The sequence below is a fragment of the Pristiophorus japonicus genome, chromosome 16, assembly GCF_044704955.1.
Source record: "Pristiophorus japonicus isolate sPriJap1 chromosome 16, sPriJap1.hap1, whole genome shotgun sequence".
Taxonomy (NCBI): domain Eukaryota; kingdom Metazoa; phylum Chordata; class Chondrichthyes; family Pristiophoridae; genus Pristiophorus; species Pristiophorus japonicus.
In genome coordinates, this window is record NC_091992.1 from 31,983,107 (window position 1) to 32,008,886 (window position 25,780).

Here is a 25,780-nt window from a genome sequence, read left to right on the forward strand (position 1 = left end):
GAGGCCCCTTGGGGAAGAGTGACCATAATATGGTGGAATTCTGCATTGGGATGGAGAATGAAACAGTTCATTCAGAGACCATGGTCCAGAACTTAAAGAAGGCTAACTTTGAAGGTATGAGGCGTGAATTGGCTGGGATGGATTGGCGAATGATACTTAAGGGGTTGACTGTGGATGGGCAATGGCAGACATTTAGAGACCGCATGGATGAACTACAACAATTGTACATTCCTGTCTGGCATAAAAATAAAAAAGGGAAGGTGGCTCAACCGTGGCTATCAAGGGAAATCAGGGATAGTATTAAAGCCAAGGAAGTGGCATACAAATTGGCCAGAAATAGCAGCGAACCTGGGGACTGGGAGAAATTTAGAACTCAGCAGAGGAGGACAAAGGGTTTGATTAGGGCAGGGAAAATGGAGTATGAGAAGAAGCTTGCAGGGAACATTAAGACGGATTGCAAAAGTTTCTATAGATATGTAAAGAGAAAAAGGTTAGTAAAGACAAACGTAGGTCCCCTGCAGTCAGAATCAGGGGAAGTCATAACGGGGAACAAAGAAATGGCGGACCAATTGAACAAGTACTTTGGTTCGGTATTCACGAAGGAGGACACGAACAACCTTCCGGTTATAAAAGGGGTCGGGGGGTCTAGTAAGGAGGAGGAACTGAGGGAAATCTTTATTAGCCGGGAAATTGTGTTGGGGAAATTGATGGGATTGAAGGCCGATAAATTTCCAGGGCCTGATGGACTGCATCCCAGAGTACTTAAGGAGGTGGCCTTGGAAATAGTGGATGCGTTGACAGTCATTTTCCAACATTCCATTGACTCTGGATCAGTTCCTATGGAGTGGAGGGTAGCCAATGTAACCCCACTTTTTAAAAAAGGAGGGAGAGAGAAAACAGGGAATTATAGACCGGTCAGCCTGACATCGGTAGTGGGTAAAATGATGGAATCAATTATTAAGGATGTCATAGCAGTGCATTTGGAAAGAGGTGACATGATAGGTCCAAGTCAGCATGGATTTGTGAAAGGGAAATCATGCTTGACAAATCTTCTGGAATTTTTTGAGGATGTTTCCAGTCGAGTGGATAAGGGAGAACCAGTTGATGTGGTATATTTGGACTTTAAGAAGGCGTTCGACAAGGTCCCACACAAGAGATTGATGTGCAAAGTTAGAGCACATGGGATTGGGGGTAGTGTACTGACATGGATTGAGAACTGGTTGTCAGACAGGAAGAAAAGAGTAGGAGTAAATGGGTACTTTTCAGAATGGCAGGCAGTGACTAGTGGGGTACCGCAAGGTTCTGTGCTGGGGCCCCAGCTGTTTACACTGTACATTAATGATTTAGACGAGGGGATTAAATGTAGTATCTCCAAATTTGCGGATGACACTAAGTTGGGTGGCAGTGTGAGCTGCGAGGAGGATGCTGTGAGGCTGCAGAGCGACTTGGATAGGTTAGGTGAGTGGGCAAATGCATGGCAGATGAAGTATAATGTGGATAAATGTGAGGTTATCCACTTTGGTGGTAAAAACAGAGAGACAGACTATTATCTGAATGGTGACAGATTAGGAAAAGGGGAGGTGCAAAGAGACCTGGGTGTCATGGTACATCAGTCATTGAAGGTTGGCATGCAGGTGCAGCAGGCGGTTAAGAAAGCAAATGGCATGTTGGCCTTCATAGCAAGGGGATTTGAGTACAGGGGCAGGGAGGTGTTGCTACAGTTGTACAGGGCATTGGTGAGGCCACACCTGGAGTATTGTGTACAGTTTTGGTCTCCTAACCTGAGGAAGGACATTCTTGCTATTGAGGGAGTGCAGCGAAGGTTCACCAGACTGATTCCCGGGATGGCGGGACTGACCTATCAAGAAAGACTGGATCAACTGGGCTTGTATTCACTGGAGTTCAGAAGAATGAGAGGGGACCTCATAGAAACATTTAAAATTCTGACGGGGTTAGACAGGTTAGATGCAGGAAGAATGTTCCCAATGTTGGGGAAGTCCAGAACCAGAGGTCACAGTCTAAGGATAAGGGGTAAGCCATTTAGGACCGAGATGCGGAGGAACTTCTTCACCCAGAGAGTGGTGAACCTGTGGAATTCTCTACCACAGAAAGTTGTTGCGGCCAATTCACTAAATATATTAAAAAAGGAGTTAGATGAGGTCCTTACTACTAGGGGGATCAAGGGGTATGGCGAGAAAGCAGGAATAGGGTACTGAAGTTGAATGTTCAGCCATGAACTCATTGAATGGCGGTGCAGGCTAGAAGGGCCGAATGGCCTACTCCTGCACCTATTTTCTATGTTTCTATGTTTCTATGTTTCAGTATAGCAGGCCAATCTGAACAAAAACAACATAGCTCTCGAAGATGCTCACAGTCATTCACTGAATGCTCTGCATGCATTATTTAGTGAACATCTTCTGTGCTGTCGAAAGTCTGTTGGGCAAGATAAAATCTAGATGGAACTTTAGATCCCAGTTTCAAAGTGATAAACTCTCAATTGGCAGAGATGAAGCTCCTGACATACAGAGATGAAAGAAAAATTATTTCCACTGATGTTTTCATATACCGGTATCCCACATACTGCACGAGGTAAAGAATTATTGAGATTTCCATTTTGAACACTCAAGTACACATCGACTCCACCAAAAAACTCGAGATTTCAACTCAATCCAGTTGTGTACTTAATTTATTTCAACAAATACATCAAAAGTCTGTCAGAATATCAGCAAGACAACTTACATATTCTGTCATGTATTTCACCATCTTGCAATGACAATAGTTATGTAACTGTAACTCATACACACTGTACCTGTACCCTTGAAATGCACACCCTGACCACAGGGGGTGAGCTTGCGGGAGATACTCCTCACCTGGGTTTCCAGGTATAAAAGGGGAGGTCCCACCCAGGGTCAGCACTCTTTGGTCCTGGGAATAAAGTGAAGGTCACAGAGTGACCGTGTCTAATACATACATGTCTCGTGTGAGTTTGTAACAAGGTGCAGAGACACTACATATTCCAAAAGGAAAGATAAACCTAATTTTTACTTTCAACAAATATAATTCAAACTGTATAATGTTCAATTTTAGGGCTCCTTATGTGCTTCTATTTTAACAGCTATGGAATGAAGATGTATTTTTATAAATTAATCACAGATAGTTATTTTTCTCATCGTTAATAATAGTAACATGAGGTTCTATAATGCAGCTGAGAGTTGAATGTTGATTTTAGGCCCAGAGACCTATTGCACCTTGCAAATGTTTGCAATGATTTTTAATTTATTCTTAATAAGTTTTGACTTAATTTACAATAAATCAGTGTAGTTATCGGTGATTAATGTGACACAGTTGTGTAATCACATTACGGATCACATTAACGCTCACATCTCCATTACAAAGTGTCTTACAAGACATCCCATTTACTTCCTCATCCAGTTTGTCAATGCCATATCACTGGCCTGCTGGGAGGTTCACTTCACTTGTGTAGCCTTAGCTAAGACGAGCAAAATCCACCCAGTGGGGCCTCAGTCTTCAATCACTGAGAACTGGAAGGGATCCCTCTGTGAAAGTGGTTATGTCTCATATTTCTACAATAGCATTATTCTCTATGAAACCCTGTTCGTTAGCGCTGTCAGTCAGATTATTATAACGAATATAAGGTCAAATGGAACACTGAGTGAGTGTGTCCTCAAGATAATGTGTGAAAACATCCAATATCAAGGAGCTCAGCTAACAGCTTGTAAGAATCACATGATGGTTAGATTATCTAGTCTACTTATCAGAAGATCAAAGCAGTTTTCTCCATCTCAAAAGCCCATTTTAATATCAACTTATTGATGTTCTGAAATCCAATTCTGCCACAGATGGAAGTGCTATTATTGTTTATACCCAATTATGTGATTTATTTTGCCATCTGTTAGAAATAGCGAAGTTAAGACTTATCTCTGGTCACTTTAATAATAAGGATCGACTGTAAACCAATCTGGTGGGTATATTGCGTTTAATCGGAATGTAAGACAGAATATAACACATTAGTATACAGCAAAAACATACAACCGTGACAAGTAGCTGATACCGATCCGATTGGACATACGGCTGAAGCACGTGAAGAGTTCTCTGGCTTGCAGCCGCTTTCTCTTCATCTAGAGCTTCCTTCGATAAAGCATGGCATCGCTCAAAGAGCGTTTGACCAGCCCAACTTCTGTTTTGCTCTCCCATCACACCGTTTGTGTGGACAACCTTGAGTAGGCTACTTTTGTTCTCTTTTTTGGGGTGGGTCTGACATGGGATCTTGAAAAGACATTTTAACCTATAGAGGTTCCCCTAAAAACTTGCTATCCAATGCCATATCAAGTTCTTTGTTTCGATTCTGAATCAAGAACCCTCCCTAAAGATGTCCCATGATTTTGGCCACATGTCTTTTTCTGTTTATACTTTCCCAGGGTTCATCCTTTGAAATTCGTGACTTATCTCTTTTGTCCTTATCATCCCTTAGATCTCATGAGGCCAAACCAGAAACCTGCTTGCTTCAGAACGTTATCTCCTTTATGACACAGCAAACGTTTAACACATCGTCTTAAAGATACATAAACAAAGTTGAAGTCTGAACTTGAAAACAACAGATAATGGTTGTCATAGTGTAAAATGCTATAGCATCTCAGCAGGGTACCAAAACATTAGCATTTCTAAGCCCAGTCTCAGGAGACATTTCGTCTCCAGTTCAAAACAACAATTTAAACACAGCATTCTTTGTGTCAGTTTTATACATTTTGAACCCCTTAATTCTAGTACATCCGGGCATCTAACTTAGTCCAGGTTACAATTAGTCTAGGTTACACCGTACCCAGAAATGCTACCATTTTGCTTTGTTCACTACACCAGAAGTCCAACTGAGGCTGAACTGTCCCAAGTAAGAGCTTGTAAACTGTGTGCTTTCTTTTGTCAAACACCATGGGGGCTCTGGGATTAATTCTAGGTAGGATGAAAGGTTAAGTTTGATGTGTATAAGGTAAAAAGTCAATTGATACAATCGCTGTGTATAAAATTTAAATTCATCTATTAACACTTGTTCATCACTGAATCTTTCCAAATTAAATAGAAAATACTCAGCCTTATGAAAAAATTCTTAGTGTGTAAGGACAGAGTCATTCACTGGCAATTCATCCACAGCTGCACTCTGTATCAGGTGAAACTATTTAAATGTGGTCCCTGAAATTCCTCCGGGATTACACCAGTCTTCTCCTGCAGTAACTGGCAGGAGACCAGCTGGCTGCACCTCCTGCTCCCCCCCCCACAACCCCTCCAGGATGCCACTGGGTTTCTGGGGGTGTTGTTTCTGGGGGTTTACTGGCTGCCTTGTAAGGGCCAGAACCTCCATCCACCTCTTACAAGGCAATCAATGGCCCGGGGTGGAGCCAGCGGAGGAGACTCCCTCAGCCGGCAGCCCCTCCTGAGGCTGAATTAGGTCACGGTACGCCAAATGAGCAGAAGCGTATTGGCCTGCAAAGAGTGTAGTGGGTCCCACCACAGGGGCCCAGGCCAGCCAAAGGACCCCTAAAGAGTTCAAATGTTTTTAAAACCCATTTTACAGCTCACTCTGTTGAGACTGTACAATCTGCAGCACTGTGACAGCTATGTGCTGCTCTCACAGTCGAGTACTAAGAGTTCTCTGATTCCTTAGATTTTGACATTTTCTTGCTGTCAATCAAGTTGTTTTACTCTGCTGTTCGTGATTTAGCTGTACTTAAGCAACAGGACATATATTCCACACAGTGATGAAATATTCCTCCATCGGAAAACTCAGCAGGATCAATTTCTCCCCCGTTGTGTTCTAGTTGGTAACTGTGCACATACATTCCTAGAATGACAAGTTATATCATTTCAGCTTCCAATATCTTTTAATTAAGTGTTTAAGAATCTTTGCACACTTCAGTGCTATGCAATTTACCTCTGCAAAGATTTATTATTGTATTTAGAATATTAGGGAGAAATTCTATTTATATATTTAAAACAATGTGCTCTGGTGTTTACTATTGAGGAAATAACCTTGCTGCAGTATTTTATCCCTTCAGGCCCTATTTGAAATGATGCTGTTGTGGAGGTTGAGTGATTGTTATGATGCCTTTCAAGGTTGACTAGCCTATCTACACTCTAAGCTTTAACACGAAGAATGGGCTAAATACTGGCACCAGTAGAACCGTGGCCCGGCATAGACATCTGTACCTTCAGGACAAGAGGGGAGAAAATTGAGAGGGGCAGAGAAATCTCCCTTTTTAAAACTATGGAATCTTAAAGTAGGTCACTTGGCATTTGCAGATGGTTCAGTAACTACCAGCAACCAATCACAGTTGTAAGACAATAGTCAGGGAGAAAAGCATCTCCATTACCTCACCCCGATACCCTCCATACTCCAGCTGCTACTATTTGCTCGGTTTCTAACAACAGTCATTGTCTTTGTTTTGTTCTCAGGTGTGGGTTTATGCTGCTGTCAATGTCTTCAACTCCCTTGGCATTGGCTTTGGCTCATTGATCGCCATGTCGAGTTACAAGAAGTTGAACAACAATATTCTTAAGTATTTGAGTTTATTCTTGCTTTGATAACTGAGCTATAATTTACCAATCAAATTCAGTAGAACTCAACCAATGGAGCTGATCCTAATTCCTGTGTTGTTAGCCTTTTCTATTCTTATTTTAAATGTGTTTTATAAATGGTGGACTAGTAGTAGAAAGTAGGGGGCTGAATTTCCATGGGGATTCTCCCATCCATGGGGATTCTCCCACCCATTGGCTGTAACCAACGGAAGAGCCATGGAAACCCCATAAAAATGGCCAAAGTTTTCATTTGGACGAAAATTAGGTAGGTTCTATAAATGGCGGGCAGTCTATCTGCCACATTACCAACCAGGAAGGAAAAACTTGCAATTATATAGCGCCTTTCATGACTACTGGAGTTCTCAAAGCGGTTTACAGCCAATGAAGAACTTTTTTGGAGTGTAGTCACTGTTGTATTGTGGCAGCCAATTTATTCACAAACAGCAATGTGACAATGTGTTTTAGTTATGATGATTGAGGGATAAATATTGGCCAGGACATTGGGGATAGCTCCCCTGCTCCTCTTCAAAATAGTGCCATGGGATCTTTTACGTCCACCTGATAGAGCACTTGACGTCTCACCCGAAAGGACAGCACCTCCGACAGTGCAGCACTCCCTCAGCACTGCACTGGAGTTTCAGCCTAGATTTATGTGCTTAAGTCCCTGGAGTGGGACTTGAACCTACAACTGTGTGATTCAGAGGCAAGGGTGCTACCCACTGAGCCACAGCTGACACTAGACCACAAAGGTGAAATTTTATCCTAGGGTACTTAAACTTCCAGATAGCCTTTGATGATGTTCCACATGAAAAGCCGCTGCACAACATAAAGCAGTGGGTATTCTCGGTAAAACTTGGAAATGGGTCAGGAGTTGGCTGAAAGGGGGAAAGCAGTGGGCCATTAGTTAAAAGAGTAAAGTCAAGCTGGGCAGATGTATTGAATCGAGTGCCCCAAGCACTGGTGATGAGGCCCTGACTGATGATGATTTACATAAATGATCTGTATTCACATTTGTAAAATAATACTGCATTCAGTTCAGATCATTAAGGTCTTCAGGTAATATCCAGGACCCAGAAACAGTCCAGAGAACGGTCACGGGCTTGTGGTAGATAACGGAATTGTAAGGAAACTCCTTGCCTTTGAAAAGAAGTAAATAAGAAAGGACCATATAGAGGTATGTAAGGCACTAAGAGAAATAGAAAAGATTAATCCAGGGCACTATTCAAGTTAAACCATGACTGCAGGACAAGGAGACAGAGATAGGAAACTAGAAAATGGCAAGTTCAGGACTTTATACAAAGAATGGATCTCCTGGTAAGCTATTTATCCCTCAATCACCAACAGAAGCAAGAACTCTGAAGGTAACGAAAAGGCAGTCAGATGCTGTAACGGGGGGGAATCAAAACTTTCTATGAAAGATGAGCCAAATGGCCCCCCTCGTTTGTACTTATTTTTGTGATTTTTCAGACTGAGAGTGCCTCTAAAATTATTATTTAATTGAGAGTCTAATGAGCCATTGTAACTTCATTATTCCAAAAACATTCGGTCCTTCTTTCTCCTGCAATCTTAAAGTTCCTAAAGCCCAAGCTTTGTATCACCTAATCGCTGCTTCCAAATTTATCTCATTTTCCCTTTTTACTCTTTTCACCCTGCACTATAGGCCTTAGTCCTTCAGCTTAGTAAGCAGTTTGGTTTCTCAATAACAAACTTGCCTGAAAAAATCAAAATTCCCTCAGACATATTGGGGCCAATTTTCCTCCTATGGACGGTAGGGATATAGTGTTTCCTGGGCAAAGGTGTTCCCTGGGAAATTGATGTTCCCTGGGCAACAGGCATTCCCTGGGCAATAAATATTCCCTGGGCAATAGATGATCCCTGGGCAATAGATGTTCCCTGGGCAATAGATGATCCCTGGGCAACAGGCGTTCCCTGGGCAATAGATGTTCCCTGGGCAATAGATGTTCCCTGGGCAACAGGCGTTCCCTGGGCAACAGGCGTTCCCTGGGCAATAGATGTTCCCTGGGCAATAGATGTTCCCTGGGCAACAGGCGTTCCCTGGGCAACAGGCGTTCCCTGGGCAATAGATGTTCCCTGGGCAATAGATGATCCCTGAGCAATAGCTGATCCCTGGGCAATAGATGTTCCGTGGGCAATAGATGTTCCCTGAGCAATAAATGTTCCCTGGGCAATAGTTGTTCCCTGGGCAATAGATGTTCCCTGGGCAATAGATGATCCCTGAGCAATAGCTGATCCCTGAGCAATAGCTGATCCCTGGGCAATAGCTGATCCCTGGGCAATAGATGTTCCGTGGGCAATAGATGTTCCCTGAGCAATAAATGTTCCCTGGGCAATAGATGTTCCCTGGGCAATAGTTGTTCCCTGGGCAATAGATGTTCCCTGGGCAATAGATGATCCCTGAGCAATAGCTGATCCCTGGGCAATAGGTGATCCCTGGGCAATAGGTGATCCCTGGGCAATAGATGATCCCTGGTCAATAGATGATCCCTGGGCAATAGATGAACTCTGGTCAATAGATGATCCCTGGGCAATAGATGATCCCTGGGCAATAGATGATCCCAGGGCAATAGATGATCCCAGGGCAATAGATGTTCCCCGGGCAATAGATGATCCCCGGGCAATAGATGTTCCCTGGGCAATAGATGTTCCCTGGGCAATAGATGTTCCCTGGGCAATAGATGATCCCTGGGCAATAGATGATCCCTGGGCAATAGATGTTCCCTGGGCAATAGATGATCCCCGAGCAATAGATGATCCCAGGTCAATAGATGATTCCCGAGCAATAGATGATCCCTGGTCAATAGATGATCCCTGGTCAATAGATGATCCCTGGGCAATAGATGTTCCCTGGGCAATAGATGATCCCTGAGCAATAGCTGATCCCTGGGCAATAGGTGATCCCTGGGCAATAGGTGATCCCTGGGCAATAGATGATCCCTGGTCAATAGATGATCCCTGGGCAATAGATGAACTCTGGTCAATAGATGATCCCTGGGCAATAGATGATCCCTGGGCAATAGATGATCCCAGGGCAATAGATGATCCCAGGGCAATAGATGTTCCCCGGGCAATAGATGATCCCCGGGCAATAGATGTTCCCTGGGCAATAGATGTTCCCTGGGCAATAGATGATCCCTGGGCAATAGATGATCCCTGGGCAATAGATGTTCCCTGGGCAATAGATGATCCCCGAGCAATAGATGATCCCAGGTCAATAGATGATTCCCGAGCAATAGATGATCCCTGGTCAATAGATGATCCCTGGTCAATAGATGATCCCTGGGCAATAGATGTTTCCTGGGCAATAGATAATCCCTGAGCAATAGATGTTCCCTGGGCAATAGATGATCCCTGGGCAATAGATGTTCCCTGGGCAATAGATAATCCCTGAGCAATAGATGTTCCCTGGGCAATAGATAATCCCTGAGCAATAGATGATCCCTGGGCAATAGATGATCCCTGGGCAATAGATGTTCCCTGGGCAATAGATGATCTCTGGGCAATAGATGATCCCTGGGCAATTGATGTTCCCTGGGCAATAGATGATCCCTGGGCAATTGATGTTCCCTGGGCAATAGATGTTCCCTGAGCAATAGATGATCCCTGGGCAATAGATGTTCCCTGGGCAATAGATGATCTCTGGGCAATAGATGATCCCTGAGCAATAGATGATCCCTGGGCAATAGATGATCCCTGGGCAATTAATGTTCCCTGGGCAATAGATGTTCCCTGGGCAATAGATGTTCCTGGGCATTGTGTGTTTCCTGGGCAATAGATGTACCCTAGGCATTGGGCCCAGGAAAATCATTAAACAAAATATAATCTAGGAGTTAAATATTAAGAATTGGAAACTCTTCTGTTTATAAATCTTTTCAAACACTTAATGAATTTGTAAACATATTGCTCACAGCTGTATATTAACATTTGGTAATTATGTTTTAATTTCCTCACAGAGATACATTGGCCATTTCACTGACTAATTCAGCCACAAGTATATTTTCTGGATTTGTCATTTTCTCTGCATTTGGATACATGTCCAAAATGATCAATGTCCCTATCGATGATATTGCTGTAGATGGTAAGTGAGTGCAGAGATGCAAAAAGGAGCTGCAATGGTTTACTGAGATTTGAATTCTGGTGACATGCTTTAACCAGATTGCAGAAATACATATTTATTTGCTTGCAAATGTGTTTCTATCTGCAATATGTTCATATTTCTTGGTTGTAGGGGTGGGGAATTCTGCACAGAAGCAGTTCTAAGAGCAGCCTATTGCAGTGTCGAAAGGAAAAAAAGAATTTCTGGCAAAATGGCTCAGCCCGTTAGAAGACTCAAAGATTTGTGTTTGAGTCTGTATTGAATTAGCTGATCTCGGCCAAGGCAATAGAAGCAATGCAACAGTTAGCCTCTGCATCCCTGAGGTAGAGAGAGAAAACTCAGCCAGCTCCTGCTCACTATCCAGCAACCAGTGCATTTATGTGGATGTTGGGTGAAGAAAGATGGGTTTGACTGTGAGCATCCCGCCTTCCCCCACCTCCCCCTCTGCCCCTCCTCCCCCACTGTTGAGTAGTTTGCCAACAATCAATGCTTGGTTCACATTTGATTAATGGCTGTTAGAAAAGGTGTTGGTAGAGCTGTGCTCAACAAGAAGTTGATACCTTCAATATCATCATCATCATCATCATCATCATCATAGGCAGTCCCTTGGAATCGAGAAAGACTTGCTTCCACTCTTAAAATGAATCCTTAGGTGGCTGAACAGTCCAATATGAGAGCCATAGTCCCTGTCACAGGTGGGACAGATAGTCGTTGAAGGAAGAGGTGGGTGAGACAGGTTTGCCACACGCTCTTTCTGCTGCCTGCGTTTGATTTCTGCATGCTCTCAACGATGAAACTCGAGGTGCTCAGCGCCCTCCCGGATGCACTTCCTCCACTTAGGGCGGTCTTTGGCCAGGGACTCCCAGGTGTCAGTGGTGATGTTGCACTTTATTAGGGAGGCTTTGAGGGTGTCCCTGTAACATTGCCGCTGCCCACCTTTGGCTCGTTTGCCATGAAAGAGTTTCGAGTAGAGCGCTTGCTTTGGGAGTCTCGTGTCTGGCATGCGGACAATGTGGCCTGCCCAGCAAAGCTGATTGAGTGTGGTCAGTGCTTCAATGCTGGGGATGTTAGTCTGGTCAAGGACATTAACGTTGGTGCATCTGTCCTCCCAGGGGATTTTAGGATCTTGCGGAGACATCGTTGGTGACATATCTCCAGCGACTTGAGGTGTCTACTGTACATGGTCATGTCTCTGAGCCATACAGGAGGGCGGGTATTACTACAGCCCTGTAGACCATGAGCTTGGTGGCAGTTTTGAGAACCTGGCCTTTAATAGAAGGGGAGGAGAGAGGAGAAAATTGGGAAGAAAAAAAATTGCAGCAAGGAATAGTACATTTCTGAGGCAAACCGATTTTTTCTTGTACTGATCATTGTATGATTTATTAACACTGCAGTAGGTACATTTTAAATTGGTTCTCATCCTTGTAGGCCCAGGATTGGTGTTTGTGGTTTACCCAGAAGCCTTTGTTACAATGCCAATTTCTCCCCTGTGGGCCATGCTATTTTTTGTTATGCTGCTGTTTCTGGGACTCGACAGTCAGGTAAGAGTCATATTAAAACATTGGCAATTTCGGGTCCCAGTGGTGGTTGGACGGGACGGCAGCAGCAGAGAATTGCATCCAGCTTTACCAGCTCTTTTCTACTTGCATACAGGTGGGAGGTGACTGTTAAAAGTAATCGGCATTGTGAACTAAATCAGTCAAAAGCTCTGAAGAAAATCTAACCAACAGATACCAGCAACTCTGGAATGAAATGGTCACCGACAATCCCTCAGTGATATTGCATTTTCTCACCACTTTAATCATTCAGAACAGACCATTGTCTTGCACATAGTAATGGCCAGTCCCCCAGATTATATCAGTCCAGTAAAATTACATTTGGATTAATTATCTTTTCTCACCACTTTAGAACATTCAAATAGATTTGACCATATAAATACTGAAATCATGGAAGTACTTCTGTCTATTATAAAATAGAACATCATGTAACTTCTCAAACAGGTAACAAATCATTATTTTAAATATATCTAAACATTTGTGTGCTGATTTACACAAGAAAGCTGCATTAATTGAGATAAATATGAAATTGCGCTCTCACTCTTGCTTGATGTATCGTCATATAAATGAGACAGTTCAGCTTGTACCAGCAGCATCACCTCAAGAGCTGAAACAAATTTATTGAACAAATCATAAACAAGCAAGTTATCTAATAATGATGTAATAATTGAATATGTACAGTAGCAAGTATTTTATCTAACTCCTCAAGTAGACAAGATAATAAAAAGATTACAATGTAATCATTCGCCGGCCTTCTATGTCTGTCAATTGAGAGACCAGGCCTGTGCTCAGCAGGAGCTGGATGAGCAATTGCCCAAACTCATATGATCACTCACCAGGCAGATTTAAAAAAACCATCATCCCATGAGTTGGGCGGGATTTGAATCCCGGTGCCAGAGGTAAATGGCCACATAGTCCCAGTCTCAGTCTCTCTCTCTTCTGCCTAAATTGGTAGATGGTTAGATTATTTGTTTGCAATTTCAGCCATGGCTCATTGATAGCACCCTCCCCTCTGAGTCAGAAGGTTATGGGTTCAAGCTCCACTCTAGGACTTGAGCACATAATCCAGGCAGTGCAGTACTGAGAGAGTGATGCACTGTTGGAGGTACGGCCGTTTGTATAAGATGTTAAACCAATACCCTGTCTGCTCTCTCAGGTGTATGCAAAAGATCCCACTGCAGTAATCAAATAAGAGCCAGGGAGTTCTCCCACTGTCCTGGCCAATATCTATTCTTCAACGGAGATCACGAAAACAAATTATCTGCTCATTTATTTCACTGCTGTTCTTGGGATCTTGCTGTGCATAAATTGGCTGCCACATTTCCCTATGTAAACTTCAAAACTACTTCCTTGCCTATAGGGCAATTTGGGACATCCTGAGGTTGTGACAGGTGTTATATAAATGCAAATTCCTTCTTTTAACTCCAGGAGTTAATTTAATTTCTTATGAATGACTTTCAAGTGCATCTAGTGATGCTTCAGGAATAATAGCCCATATCGTTTGAGATTTTCAAATTATCTTGTGAGATTCCTACCTACCTTTCTCATCGGAACTTCCAACTGCATAACTGCCTTCTTTAAGAGAATCTTCAACTGATTCTGATTAAAAAGAATTGTCTATTTTACAGCTTGGAAAAGAGTCTCCTGGGCAACCTGGATTTTGAATAACGAGCTATTCAAATTCAAAAAAGGAACAGTGTGTCAAATAAAAAACGGAGCCAATCTTGGTGTATATATCTAGAACACATTAGATTTTCTACTAACGTTACCTAATAATTAGTTAGGAAGTTGTCCCACCCGCAGTTGCACACTTCAGTCTGTATCCAGGATGCCCAGGTGACTCTTATCCAGACCGTTCCCTTCAGCAGGGAGACTAACAATATTTGCAACGTTGTATTAGGATAGGCTGCTAAGTTTTCTTTGTGCAATGATTACGTTTCAAAGTGACAGCTATCAAAACAACCAGATGCAAAAATGAAACAATTTTTGTCACATCCACCATCTACTTTACTCAGTTTTATTATGGGGGCTGTTTCCACTCCGAATGAGGAGTCTTTCTGAGGACTTTACACCGCCTGACTGAGATGATTATTGTGCATCACCCACCAGTGTTTCACCTCTTCCCAGCTTTTAATAAAAATTCATGCATAGACTATTGAATCCATTATCTGCTCCTTTGTAGCTCTTGACTTTTACCTGCTGTTCTCCTCTTTGTTTTGTTCAGTCCTATAAAGGAACTCACTAAATTACCTCCCAGTTCTGCACCATAAGCCTTATCCTTTTCAGATAGTGGGGACGTAATTGCCCCTTTTTGAAAGGCCTGTTAGCGCCTACCGGGTTGGGGGGGAGGGGGGGGGAGGGCGGTGCTACAGCTCTCCCGGGAAATTGCCGTGGCAGCGCTCCGCACACGCAACAACCGTCATCACCATGTGCGGTGACCCCTCAGCACCGCATGCCGAACGCTTTCCGCCGCACGGGGGAAATTGCCCCGCGGCCCACGAGGTTGGTGCGAGCGGGTGTCAAAATGCAGGACGCATAGCTGGTCGGCATCCACTCACGGGACAGAAGTTAAAGGGGAAGTCGACATCACCCCACCCGCCATCTTTAACGTTCTTCCGACTCTCGGGTCGGCTTCAGGTCGTCCCCTAGCGTGGTTGGGGCTGCCATTGTACAGCCCGGCACTCCGTTTTAGGTGCCGGGCTGGAGCCCTGGTACCATGCTGCCCCAGTGATCCAGCGGCAGCTATCAGTGGCCTTGCAGCGTGCACAGCGGCCCTCCCCTTTAAGCAATGGGGAGGGGCGTTGAAGCATGTCAGCGTTACGCGGAGCATCCACGTACCGCTAAATAACACCCTCCATTCGGGCCATTGGAACCGCCCCTAAAGGAAGTGGAGCACGCAAGATTGCATTCCACTTCCTTCGAGGGGCGGTAAGCCCAATTCAGCGGTCGGGGCGAGATTCTGCACCGGGCTAAGGAAGTCCCGGCCCCAGCTGGTTATCGCCCCCAATTGGGACGAAGGGCAATTTCACCCCCAGTGATTTTTTGATCATGCATCATGTTTATGTGTGGTTTTCGGGGATTTGGTTCTGTGTAATATAAAAACAGCATATAATAAATAACAAGCTGTACAGCAAGTTGCCAAATCAGCAGGACTCGGAATTGTAATGTTATTCTTAAGCATAGCACCAAATATAACACACAAAGCAGAATGAGAAAGTTTAAAAAGCCGCAAATGCTGGTAATACACAGCAGGCCCACCATGTGAAAAGGGAAAGGATGGATTGTGTTTCGGGTGTAGGCCCTTTGTAAGAAGATTCTGTCTCTGACAAGAGTCCGTGTTGCTTAAAATTTTAAATAGTGATTCCGTGCCCTTCAATTTTGGGTACTAGATTATTTATTTTATACTTATACTGAGCATATGGCATTGAATTGAGTAAGTGATGGTATTGGGATTTTATTTAACAAACATATACACCCGCCATAAGAAGTCAGGGATTCACTTAAAATACATCTGTGCAATTATTTTGCCCATGTTTCTTTAACTTTCTCTTATTTGACAGTTTGCCATGGTTGAGGTGATGGTGACAAGTCTGATGGATGCCTACCAGGATCAACTACTGAAATACCTGAAAAGGAAAGAGTTTGTGGTGCTGATTGTCTGTGTCGTAGCCTTACTGTTAGGAATTCCAAACGTCACACGGGTAAATCTCTCACCAAGTGCCAGTCAAATGCATTTCAGAGTACAAACTTTTACAATGTCTGCATATCAGCGGAAGATACTGTCTTTGGATCAAACTACCACTGTAACCAATACACAAAGTCCCCATGGCTGGTCAGTGGATAAGGGCACACTCGAGCTTTGGGTTGCCATGCCAGAAACTGCTGCTTTGCACAAATCTGTTCACATCGACCTGGGTGGATCACCTATTCAAATATTATATCGTTCATTAATGTCAAATTCATGACCAGAGGTTAAAGCCCCGCCCAGCTGCCTTCTCACCATATGCCTCATCTAATGGAGATCTATTTAAAAAAAGGGATAGACTGGTTTCGGCATAATGGTCTTTTCTTATTCCTAAATATTCTTATATTCTTATGCTTTTTGTTAGAATATTATTGCCTTCTGGCTCTCAAATTCTGTCATTCAGCTGGATCAGAACTCTAATGTGCTTTCATCTTTCAGTCTTCAGCATTGCTTGGTGCCTTAAACATCAGTCTTCATTTAATGTAATTTCAGGGTGGGATTTATGTTTTCCAGCTCCTAGACCACTACACCGCTCAAGTATCCAGTGTTTTCCTGGCTTTCTTTGAGGTGGTTGCTATTTGCTGGCTTTACGGTATGTCTGCGGTGTGTCTTATCGTGAATCTATCTCAACACAGATTCAATCAAATAGATCTGTATCAAAATTAAAGCCAACTGCTTATCAGGGGGGCTGCAATGCCTAGGCTATAAGAATTTGGTGTAATCTTTATCATGGCAATAACTGTTGAATACAGAAGAATAATATAACACAGATATCAATCTATTAATTTAAAACTGACCGGTGTATCAATTAAATTGAGGGTGGGCCTACGCTTTAAATACATTCAACGCTAGATGTGACCTCTCTTGAATTAAAAGAATCTTAACTCCATTTAACACAAAGCATCAGTGAATAACACTGAGCCGCTCCCAAAATTAGAGGGTGCATTAGCCCCATTAAACTAATAGGAGGCTGACATACACAACTGGAAAGTCATTGGAATGCCAAGAACTCAGATATAGGGCCCATTAGACCAGCAGCAACCTGAGATCATAGAATCATACTGTTATGCATGGAGAAAGAGTCAGACTGAACACTGTGAGCTCAAAGTAAAGTGTGACCGTAGTCTTTTATTGCAGGTCCCCAGAGTGCCTCTCCAACCTGTGAGGGCTCCTTAAATACTTGTGCTCCCAAGGGATTATGAGATCCCTTGGGACTGCAGGGGATGAGCCCTCTGGTGGCTGTACAGAGTAAGTACAAGTACACATATATAACAACACTCCCTACCACCCCCCACCCCCACCCCGCCCCCTCAAAGTCAATAGTGTAACTATTTACAATGTGAGTCGATATCTGGGGCCCTTCTTGCCCTGGTTGATCGTCTCGGTGTGAAAGCTGGTATTGTTGGGCCCTCGCTGGGCTGCTGTGCAATTGCCCTTGCTGGGCTGCCTGGTGTGTTGGGCACTGCAGGGCTGCTGTGGATGATGGGTTCTGCTTCGTGGTCAACCATGGTGCCGGTTGCTACTGGTGTGTATGTTGGGGGATCAAAAAAGGTAGGGTCCAAGGTGGGTTGCTCAGGATAGTCCGTGAATCTGAGTTTGATTTTGGTCCAAGTGTTGCCGGTGAATGAGTCCATTTGAAAGTTTGACCCGAAATACCCTGTTTCCCTCTTTGGCCTCGAAAGTGCCGGGAAGCCACTTGGGACCTTGTCCATAATTCAATATAAATACAGGATCATTGATTTCAATCTCGCGTGACACATTTGCGCTATCATGATATGCACTTTGTTGAAGCCGCCTACTCGCTACCTGTTCATGTAGATCAGGGTGAACTAACGAGAGTCTTGTCTTAAGTGCTCTTTTCATGAGCAGTTCAGCAGGTGGGATCCCAGTGAACGAGTGGGGTCTCGTGCGATAGCTAAGCAGGACTCGGGATAGGCGAGTCTGCAGTGAGCCTTCAGTTACCCTCTTCAAGCCTTGCTTGACGGTTTGCACTGCTCTCTCTGCCTGACCATTGGGCGCTGGTTTAAACGGGGCAGATGTGACATGTTTGATCCCGTTACGGGTCATGAATTCTTTGAACTCAGCACTGGTAAAACATGGCCCGTTGTCGCTCACCAGGACATCGGGTAAGCCGTGAGTGGTAAACATGGCCCGCAGGCTTTCAGTAGTGGCAGCGGACGTGCTAGCTGACATTATCTCACATTCAATCCACTTGGAATACGCGTCTACAACCACAAGGAACATTTTACCCAAGAACAGGTCTGCATAGTCGACGTGTACCCTAGACCACGGTTTGGAGGGCCAAGACCATAAACTTAGCGGCGCCTCCCTGGGTGCATTGCTTAACTGCGAGTATATATTACATCTGTGAATGCAGGACTCTAAGTCGATACCGGGCCACCACACGTGGGATCTGGCTATCGCTTTCGTCATTACGATGCCTGGGTGGTTTCTGTGGAGCTCATTGATGCAGGTGTCTCTGCCCTTCTTGGGGACCACTACTCGATTGCCCCACAGAAGGCAGTCTGCTTGTATAGACATTTCATCTTTGCGCCACTGTAATGGCTTTACCTCTTCCTGCATTTCCACTGGGACACTGGACTAACTCCCGTGAAGCACACAGCTTTTGACTAGAGATAATAAGGGATCCTGGCTTGTCCAGGTTTTGATCTGCCGGGCAGTGACGGGTGATTGCTCACTCTCAAATGCTTCCATAATTCCATAACCATGGCTAGATCTGCGGGCTGCGCCATTTCCACCCCCATGGTGGGCAACGGCAGCCTACTGAGAGCATTGGCGCAGTTTTCTGTGCCTAGCCTGTGGCGGATGGTGTAGTTATATGCGGACAACATGAGCACCCATCTCTGGATGCGGACCAATGCATTGGTAGTTATCCCTTTACTCTCAGAAAACAGGAATATAAGTGGCTTATGGTCAGTTTCCAATTCGAATTTGAGCCCAAACAGGTATTGATGCATTTTCTTTACCCCATAGACACACACAAACGCTTCTTTCTCAATCATGCTGTGGGCTCTCTCAGCCTTAGACAGACTCCTGGATGCATAAGCAACCGGTTGCACTTTCCCGAAATCATTAGCTTGTTGCAATACACACCCGACGCCATATGACGACGCATCACATGCTAGTACCAAACACTTACATGGATCATACAACACAAGCAATTTGTTTGAGCATAACAATTTTCTCGCTTTTACAAAGGCATTTTCTTGGCTTTTCCCCCAAATCCATTCATCCCCTTTTCATAGTAAGACATGCAGTGATTCTAACAGTATGCTGAGACCCGGTAAGAAGTTACCAAAGTAGTTCAGGAGTCCCAGAAATGACCGCAGCTCCGTCACGTTCTGTGGCCTCGGTGCGTTCTCAATTGCCTCCGTCTTCGCGTTGGTGGGCCTGATGCCGTCCGCCGCAATCCTCCTTCCCAAGAACTCCACTCCAGGCGCCAGGAAAACGCAATTCAAGCATTTTAACCTGAGCCCCACGTGGTTGAGTCGACTAAGAACCTCCTCCAGGTTCTGCAGGTGCTCGACTGTGTTCCGACCTGTGACCAACATGTCGTCCTGGAAGACCACAGTGAGGGGGACCGACTTCAGTAAGCTTTCCATGTTTCTCTGGAATATCGCCGCCACTGATCGGATTCCAAACGGGCATCTATTGTAAACAAAAAGACCTTTGTGTGTGTTGATGCAGGTGAGGGCCTTCGATGATTCCTCCAGTTCCTGCGTCATGTAGGCTGAAGTCAGATCCAGCTTCATGAACCGGATTCCAAACGGGCATCTATTGTAAACAAAAAGACCTTTGTATGTGTTATGCAGGTGAGGGCCTTCGATTATTCCTCCAGTTCCTGCGTCATGTAGGCTGAAGTCAGATCCAGCTTCGTGAACGTCCTTCTTCCCACCAGCACTGCAAAGAGGTCGTCGGCCTTTGGTAGTGGGTATTGGTCCTGCAGGGAGAAACATAAGAACATAAGAATTAAGAACAGGAGTAGGCCATTTAGACCCTCGAGCCTGCTCCGCCATTCAACAAGATCATGGCTGATCTGGCCGTGGACTCAGCTCCACTTACCCGCCCGCTCCCCGTAACCCTTAATTCCCTTATTGGTTAAAAATCTATCTATCTGTGACTTGAATACATTCAATGAGCTAGCCTCAACTGCTTCCTTGGGCAGAGAATTCCACAGATTCACAACCCTCTGGGAGAAGAAATTCCTTCTCAACTAGGTTTTAAATTGGCTCCCCCGTATTTTGAGGCTGTGCCCCCTAGTTCTAGTCTCTTTAACCAGTGGAAACAACCTCTCTGCCTCGATCTTGTCTATCCCTTTCATTATTTTAAATGTTTCTATAAGATCACCCCTCATCCTTCTGAACTCCAACGAGTAAAGACCCAGTCTACTCAATCTATCATCATAAGGTAACTCCCTCATCTCCGGAATCAGCCTAGTGAATCGTCTCTGTACCCCCTCCAAAGCTAGTATATCCTTTCTTAAGTAAGGTGACCAAAACTGCACGCAGTACTCCAGGTGCGACCTCACCAATACCCTGTACAGTTGCAGCAAGACCTCCCTGCTTTTGTACTCCGCCCCTCTCGCAATGAAGGTCAACATTCCATTCGCCTTCCTGATTACCTGCTGCACCTGCAAACTAACTATTTGGGATTCATGCACAAGGACCCACATACACCGCAGCATGTTGTAATTTCTCCCCATTCAAATAATATTCCTTTTTACTGTTTTTTTTCCCAAGGTGGATGACCTCACACTTTCCGACATTGTATTCCATCTGCCAAACCTTAGCCCATTTGCTTAACCTATCTAAATCTCTTTGCAGCCTCTCTGTGTCCTCTACACAACCCGCTTTCCCACTAATCTTTGTGTCATCTGCAAATTTTGTTACACTACACTCTGACCCCTCTTCCAGGTCATCTATGTATATTGTAAACAGTTGTGTTCCCAGCACCGATCCCTGTGGCACACCACTAACCACCGATTTCCAACCCGAAAAGGACCCATTTATCCCGACTCTCTGCTTTCTGTTAGCCAGCCAATTCTCTATCCATGCTAATACATTTCCACTGACTCCGCGTACCTTTATCTTCTGCAGTAACCTTTTGTGTGGCACCTGATCGAATGCCTTTTGAAAATCTAAATACACCACATCCATCGGTACACCTCTATCCACCATGCTCGTTATATCCTCAAAGAATTCCAGTAAATTAGTTAAACGTGATTTCCCCTTCATGAATCCATGCTGCGTCTGCTTGATTGCATTATTTCTATCTAGATGTCCCGCTATTTCTTCCTTAATGATAGTTTCAAGCATTTTCCCCACTACAGATGTTAAACTAACCGACCTATAGTTACCTGCCTTTTGTCTGCCCCCTTTTTTAAACAGAGCCGTTACTTTAGCTGCTTTCCAATCCGCTGGTACCTCCCCAGAGTCCAGAGAATTTTGGTAGATTATAAAGAATGCATCTGCTATAACTTCCGCCATCTCTTTTAATACCCTGGGATGCATTTCATCAGGACCAGGGAACTTGTCTACCTTGAGTCCCATTAGCCTGTCCAGCACTACCCCTCTCGTGATAGTGATTGTCTCAAGGTCCTCCCTTCCCACATTCCTGTGACCAGCAATTTCTGGCATCGTTTCTGTATCTTCCACTGTGAAGACCGAAGCAAAATAATTGTTTAAGGTCTCAGCCATTTCCACATTTCCCATTATTAAATCCCCCTTCTCATTTTCTAAGGGACCAACATTTACTTTAGTCACTCTTTTCCTTTTTATATATCTGTAAAAGCTTTTACTATCCGTTTTTATGTTTTGCGCAAGTTTACCTTCGTAATCTATCTTTCCTTTCTTTATTGCTTTCTTAGTCATTCTTTGCTGTCGTTTAAAATTTTCCCAATCTTCTATTTTCCCACTAACCTTGGCCACCTTATACGCATTGGTTTTTAATTTGATATTCTCCTTTATTTCCTTGGTTATCCATGGCTGGTTATCCCCTCTCTTACCGCCCTTCTTTTTCACTGGAATATATTTTTGTTGAGCACTATGAAAGAGCTCCTTAAAAGTCCCCACTTTTCCTCAATTGTGCCACCGTTTAGTCTGTGTTTCCAGTCTACTTTAGCCAACTCTACCCTCATCCCACTGTAGTCCCCTTTGTTTAAGCATAGTACGCTTGTTTGAGACACTACTTCCTCACCCTCAATCTGTATTACAAATTCAACCATACTGTGATCACTCATTCCGAGAGGATCTTTTACTAGGAGATCGTTTATTATTCCTGTCCCATTACACAGGACCAGATCTAAGATAGCTTGCTCCCTTGTAGGTTCTGTAACATACTGTTCTAAGAAACAATCCCGTATGCATTCTATGAATTCCTCCTCCAGGCTACCCCGTGCGATTTGATTTGACCAATCGATATGTAGGTTAAAATCCCCCATGATTACTGCTGTTCCTTTTTCACATGCCTCCATTATTCCCTTGATTATTGCCCGCCCCACCGTGAAGTTATTATTTGGGGGCCTATAAACTACGCCCACCAGTGACTTCTTCCCCTTACTATCTCTAATCTCCACCCACAATGATTCAACATTTTGTTCATTAGAGCCAATATTGTCTCTCACAACTGCCCTGATAGCATCCTTTATTAACAGAGCTACCCCACCTCCTTTCCCTTCTTGTCTATCTTTCCAAATCGTCAGATACCCCTGTATGTTTAATTCCCAGTCTTGGCCATCCTGCAACCACGTTTCTGTAATGGCCACCAAATCATACCCATTTGTAATGATTTGTGCCGTCAACTCATTTATTTATTTCGAATGCTGCGTGTGTTTAGGTAGAGTGTTTTAATACTAGTTTTTAAACCGTGATTTTTAGTTTTGACCTCTCCTGCAGCCCCTTTACATTCAGTGGCCCTTTTTGATTTTGCCTTGGGTTTCTCTGCCCTCCACTTTTACTCATCTCCTTTCTGTCTTTTGCTTTTGTCTCCTTTTTGTTTCCCTCTGTCTCCCTGCATTGGTTCCCATCCCCCTGCCATATTATTTTAACTCCTCCCCAACAGCACTAGCAAACACTCCCCCTAGGGCATTGGTTCCGGTCCTGCCCAGGTGCAGACCCTCTGGTTTGTACTGGTCCCACCTTCCCCAGAACCGGTTCCAATGCTCCAGGAATTTGACTCCTTCCCTGCTGCACCACTGCTCAAGCCACGTATTCATCTGAGCTATTCTGCGATTCCTACTCTGACTAGCACGTGGCACTGGTAGCAATCCTGAGATTACTACTTTTAATTTAGCTCCTAGCTCCTTAAATTCGTCTCGTAGGACCTCATCCCTTTTTTTACCTATATCGTTGGTACCAATGTGCACCACGACAACTGGCTGTTCACCCTCCCTTTTCAGAATGTCCTGCACCTGCTCCGAGACATCCTTGACCTTTGGCACCAGGGAGGCAACATACCATCCTGGAGTCTCGGTTGCGGCTGCAGAAACGCCTATCTATTCCCCTTACAATCGAATCCCCTATCACTATCGCTCTCCCACTCTTTCCTGCCCTCCTGTGCAGCAGAGCCAGCCACGGTGCCATGAACTTGGCTGCTGCTGCCCTCCGCTGATGAGTCATCCCCCTCAACAGTACTCAAAATGGTGTATCTGTTTTGCAGGGGGATGACCGCAGGGGATTCCTGCACTACCTTCCTTGCACTGCTCTTCCTGCTGGTCTTCCATTCCCTAGCTGGCTGTGGACCCTTCACCTGCGGTAAGACCAACTCACTAAACGTGCTATTCACGTCATTGTCAGCATCGTGGATGCTCCAGAGTGAATCCACCTTCAGCTCCAATTCTGCAACGCGGTCTGTCAGGAGCTGGAGGCGGATACACTTCCCGCACACGTTGTCGTCAGGGACACCGGAAGTGTCCCTGAGTTCCCACATGGTACAGGAGGAGCATAACACGTGACCGAGCTCTCCTGTCATGATTTAACCCTTAGATACACTTAAATTGGCAATAACAATGCTAAAGTTTACTCACTGTTATAGAAGAGAAAAAAGATAAACTACTCACCAATCACCAGCCAATCACTTACCCCCTTGGCTGTGACGTCACCTTTCTGTTTCTTTCTACTTCTTTTTTGCCTTCTCCCTGTAGCTGCACAAGCTGGGCCTCTCGCCGACCCCGGACTCGCGCTGCTCCGAGCTCCCGCCTCCTCGAACTGCCTGACTCCTGCTGGCCTTTATAGGCCTCTCGCCTACCCCAGACTCGCGCTGCTCCAAGCTCCCGCCTCCTCGACTGACTGCTCGAACTGCCTGACTCCCGCTGGCCTTTATAGGCCTCTCGCCAACCCCGGACTCGCGCTGCTCCGAGGTCGGCAAGAGGCCTATAAACGATTGATAATTACTTTGTAATCTGACGGTGCCGTCTCCCTTGAGGACTGGGATGATAGGACTGGCCCACTCGTTGAACTCGATCGGTGAAATGATGCCTTCTCTTTGCAGCCGGTCTAGCTCAATCTCTACTCTTTCTCTCATCATGTACGGTACTGCTCTCGCCTTGTGATTGATGGGTCGCGCCCCCGGAATTAGATGGGTCTGCATTTTGGCTCCTTGGAATTTCCCGATGCCTGGTTCGTACAGCGAAGGAAATTTGTTTAAGACCTGGGCACACGAGGTGTCGTCAGCGGGCGATAGCGCTCGGACGTCGTCCCAGTTCCAGTGTATCTTTCCCAGCCAACTCCTCCCGAGCAGCATGGGACCATCGCCCGGTACCACCCAGAATGGTAGCTTGTGCACTGCTCCATTGTAGGAGACCTTTACGTTAGCACTGCCGATTATACTTTTGTGTAAGTTCTTAGTTTCGTGCGAACTGGAGTTAAGACTGGCCTTGAGGTCTTGTTGCACCACAATCTTTCGAAAGTCTTTTTGCCCATGATGGACTGGCTCGCGCCCATGTCCAGCTCCATTGACACCGGGAGTCCATTTAGTTCAACATTCAGCATTATCGGGGGACAATTCGTGGTGAATGTGTGCACTCCATGTACCTCTGTCTCCTCGGTCTGAGGCTCTGGTTCGTCGTAATCCTCCGTGGATCTGTCCTCCTCTGCAACATGGTGGTTTGCAGGTTTAACAGGATTTGCAGCTCGCCTGCACACTCGTTGGACGTGTCCCATTGCTCCATAGCCCTTGCAAACGTACCCTTTGAATCGGCATGAATGGAAACAATGATCACCCCCGCAGCACCAACAAGGTATTAATGGCCTTGCATTCATCACCCTTGATGGTGGACTCTGAGACATCTGCAGACGTGCAGCTGCAGGTATGTGTGACCTGCCCTGTACGTTATGATTCGAAAACAACATCACTTTGATCACAGTACTTGTAGCAGCACTTGTGTGCTGAGAGATTTGCTTCCTATTGTCACTGGTGGCAATGAATGCCTGGGCTATCGCTATGGCCTTACTCAAGGTTAGGGTCTCTACAATCAAAAGTTTGCGAAGTATGGTTTTGTGGCCAATGCCAAGCACGAAAAAGTCTCTGAGCATGTGCTCCAAATGTCCTTCAAATTCGCAATGTCCTGCAAGGCATCTTAGCCCAGCGACATAACTCGCCATTTCCTGGCCCTCAGACCTTTTGTAGGTGTAGAATCAGTGCCTCGCCATCAGAACGCTTTCCTTCGGGTTCAAATGCTCTCAGACCAGTGTGCACAAATCATGATACGATTTCTTCGTGGGTTGCGCTGGAGTGAGCAGATTCTTCATGGGCCATATG

The 25,780-nt window shown here is 44.9% G+C and overlaps 1 protein-coding gene across 1 annotated transcript in view; it reads left to right on the top strand.

Annotated features, from left to right (window-relative positions):
- LOC139226930 (sodium- and chloride-dependent GABA transporter 1) overlaps nucleotides 1-25,780 on the top strand; it is a 77,010-nt gene that overhangs the window by 46,251 nt on the left and 4,979 nt on the right. The window contains 5 exon segments of the mRNA XM_070858019.1: nucleotides 6,466-6,569; nucleotides 10,560-10,684; nucleotides 12,131-12,243; nucleotides 15,819-15,959; nucleotides 16,496-16,595. Of these exon segments, the coding sequence (XP_070714120.1) occupies nucleotides 6,466-6,569; nucleotides 10,560-10,684; nucleotides 12,131-12,243; nucleotides 15,819-15,959; nucleotides 16,496-16,595 (583 nt within the window).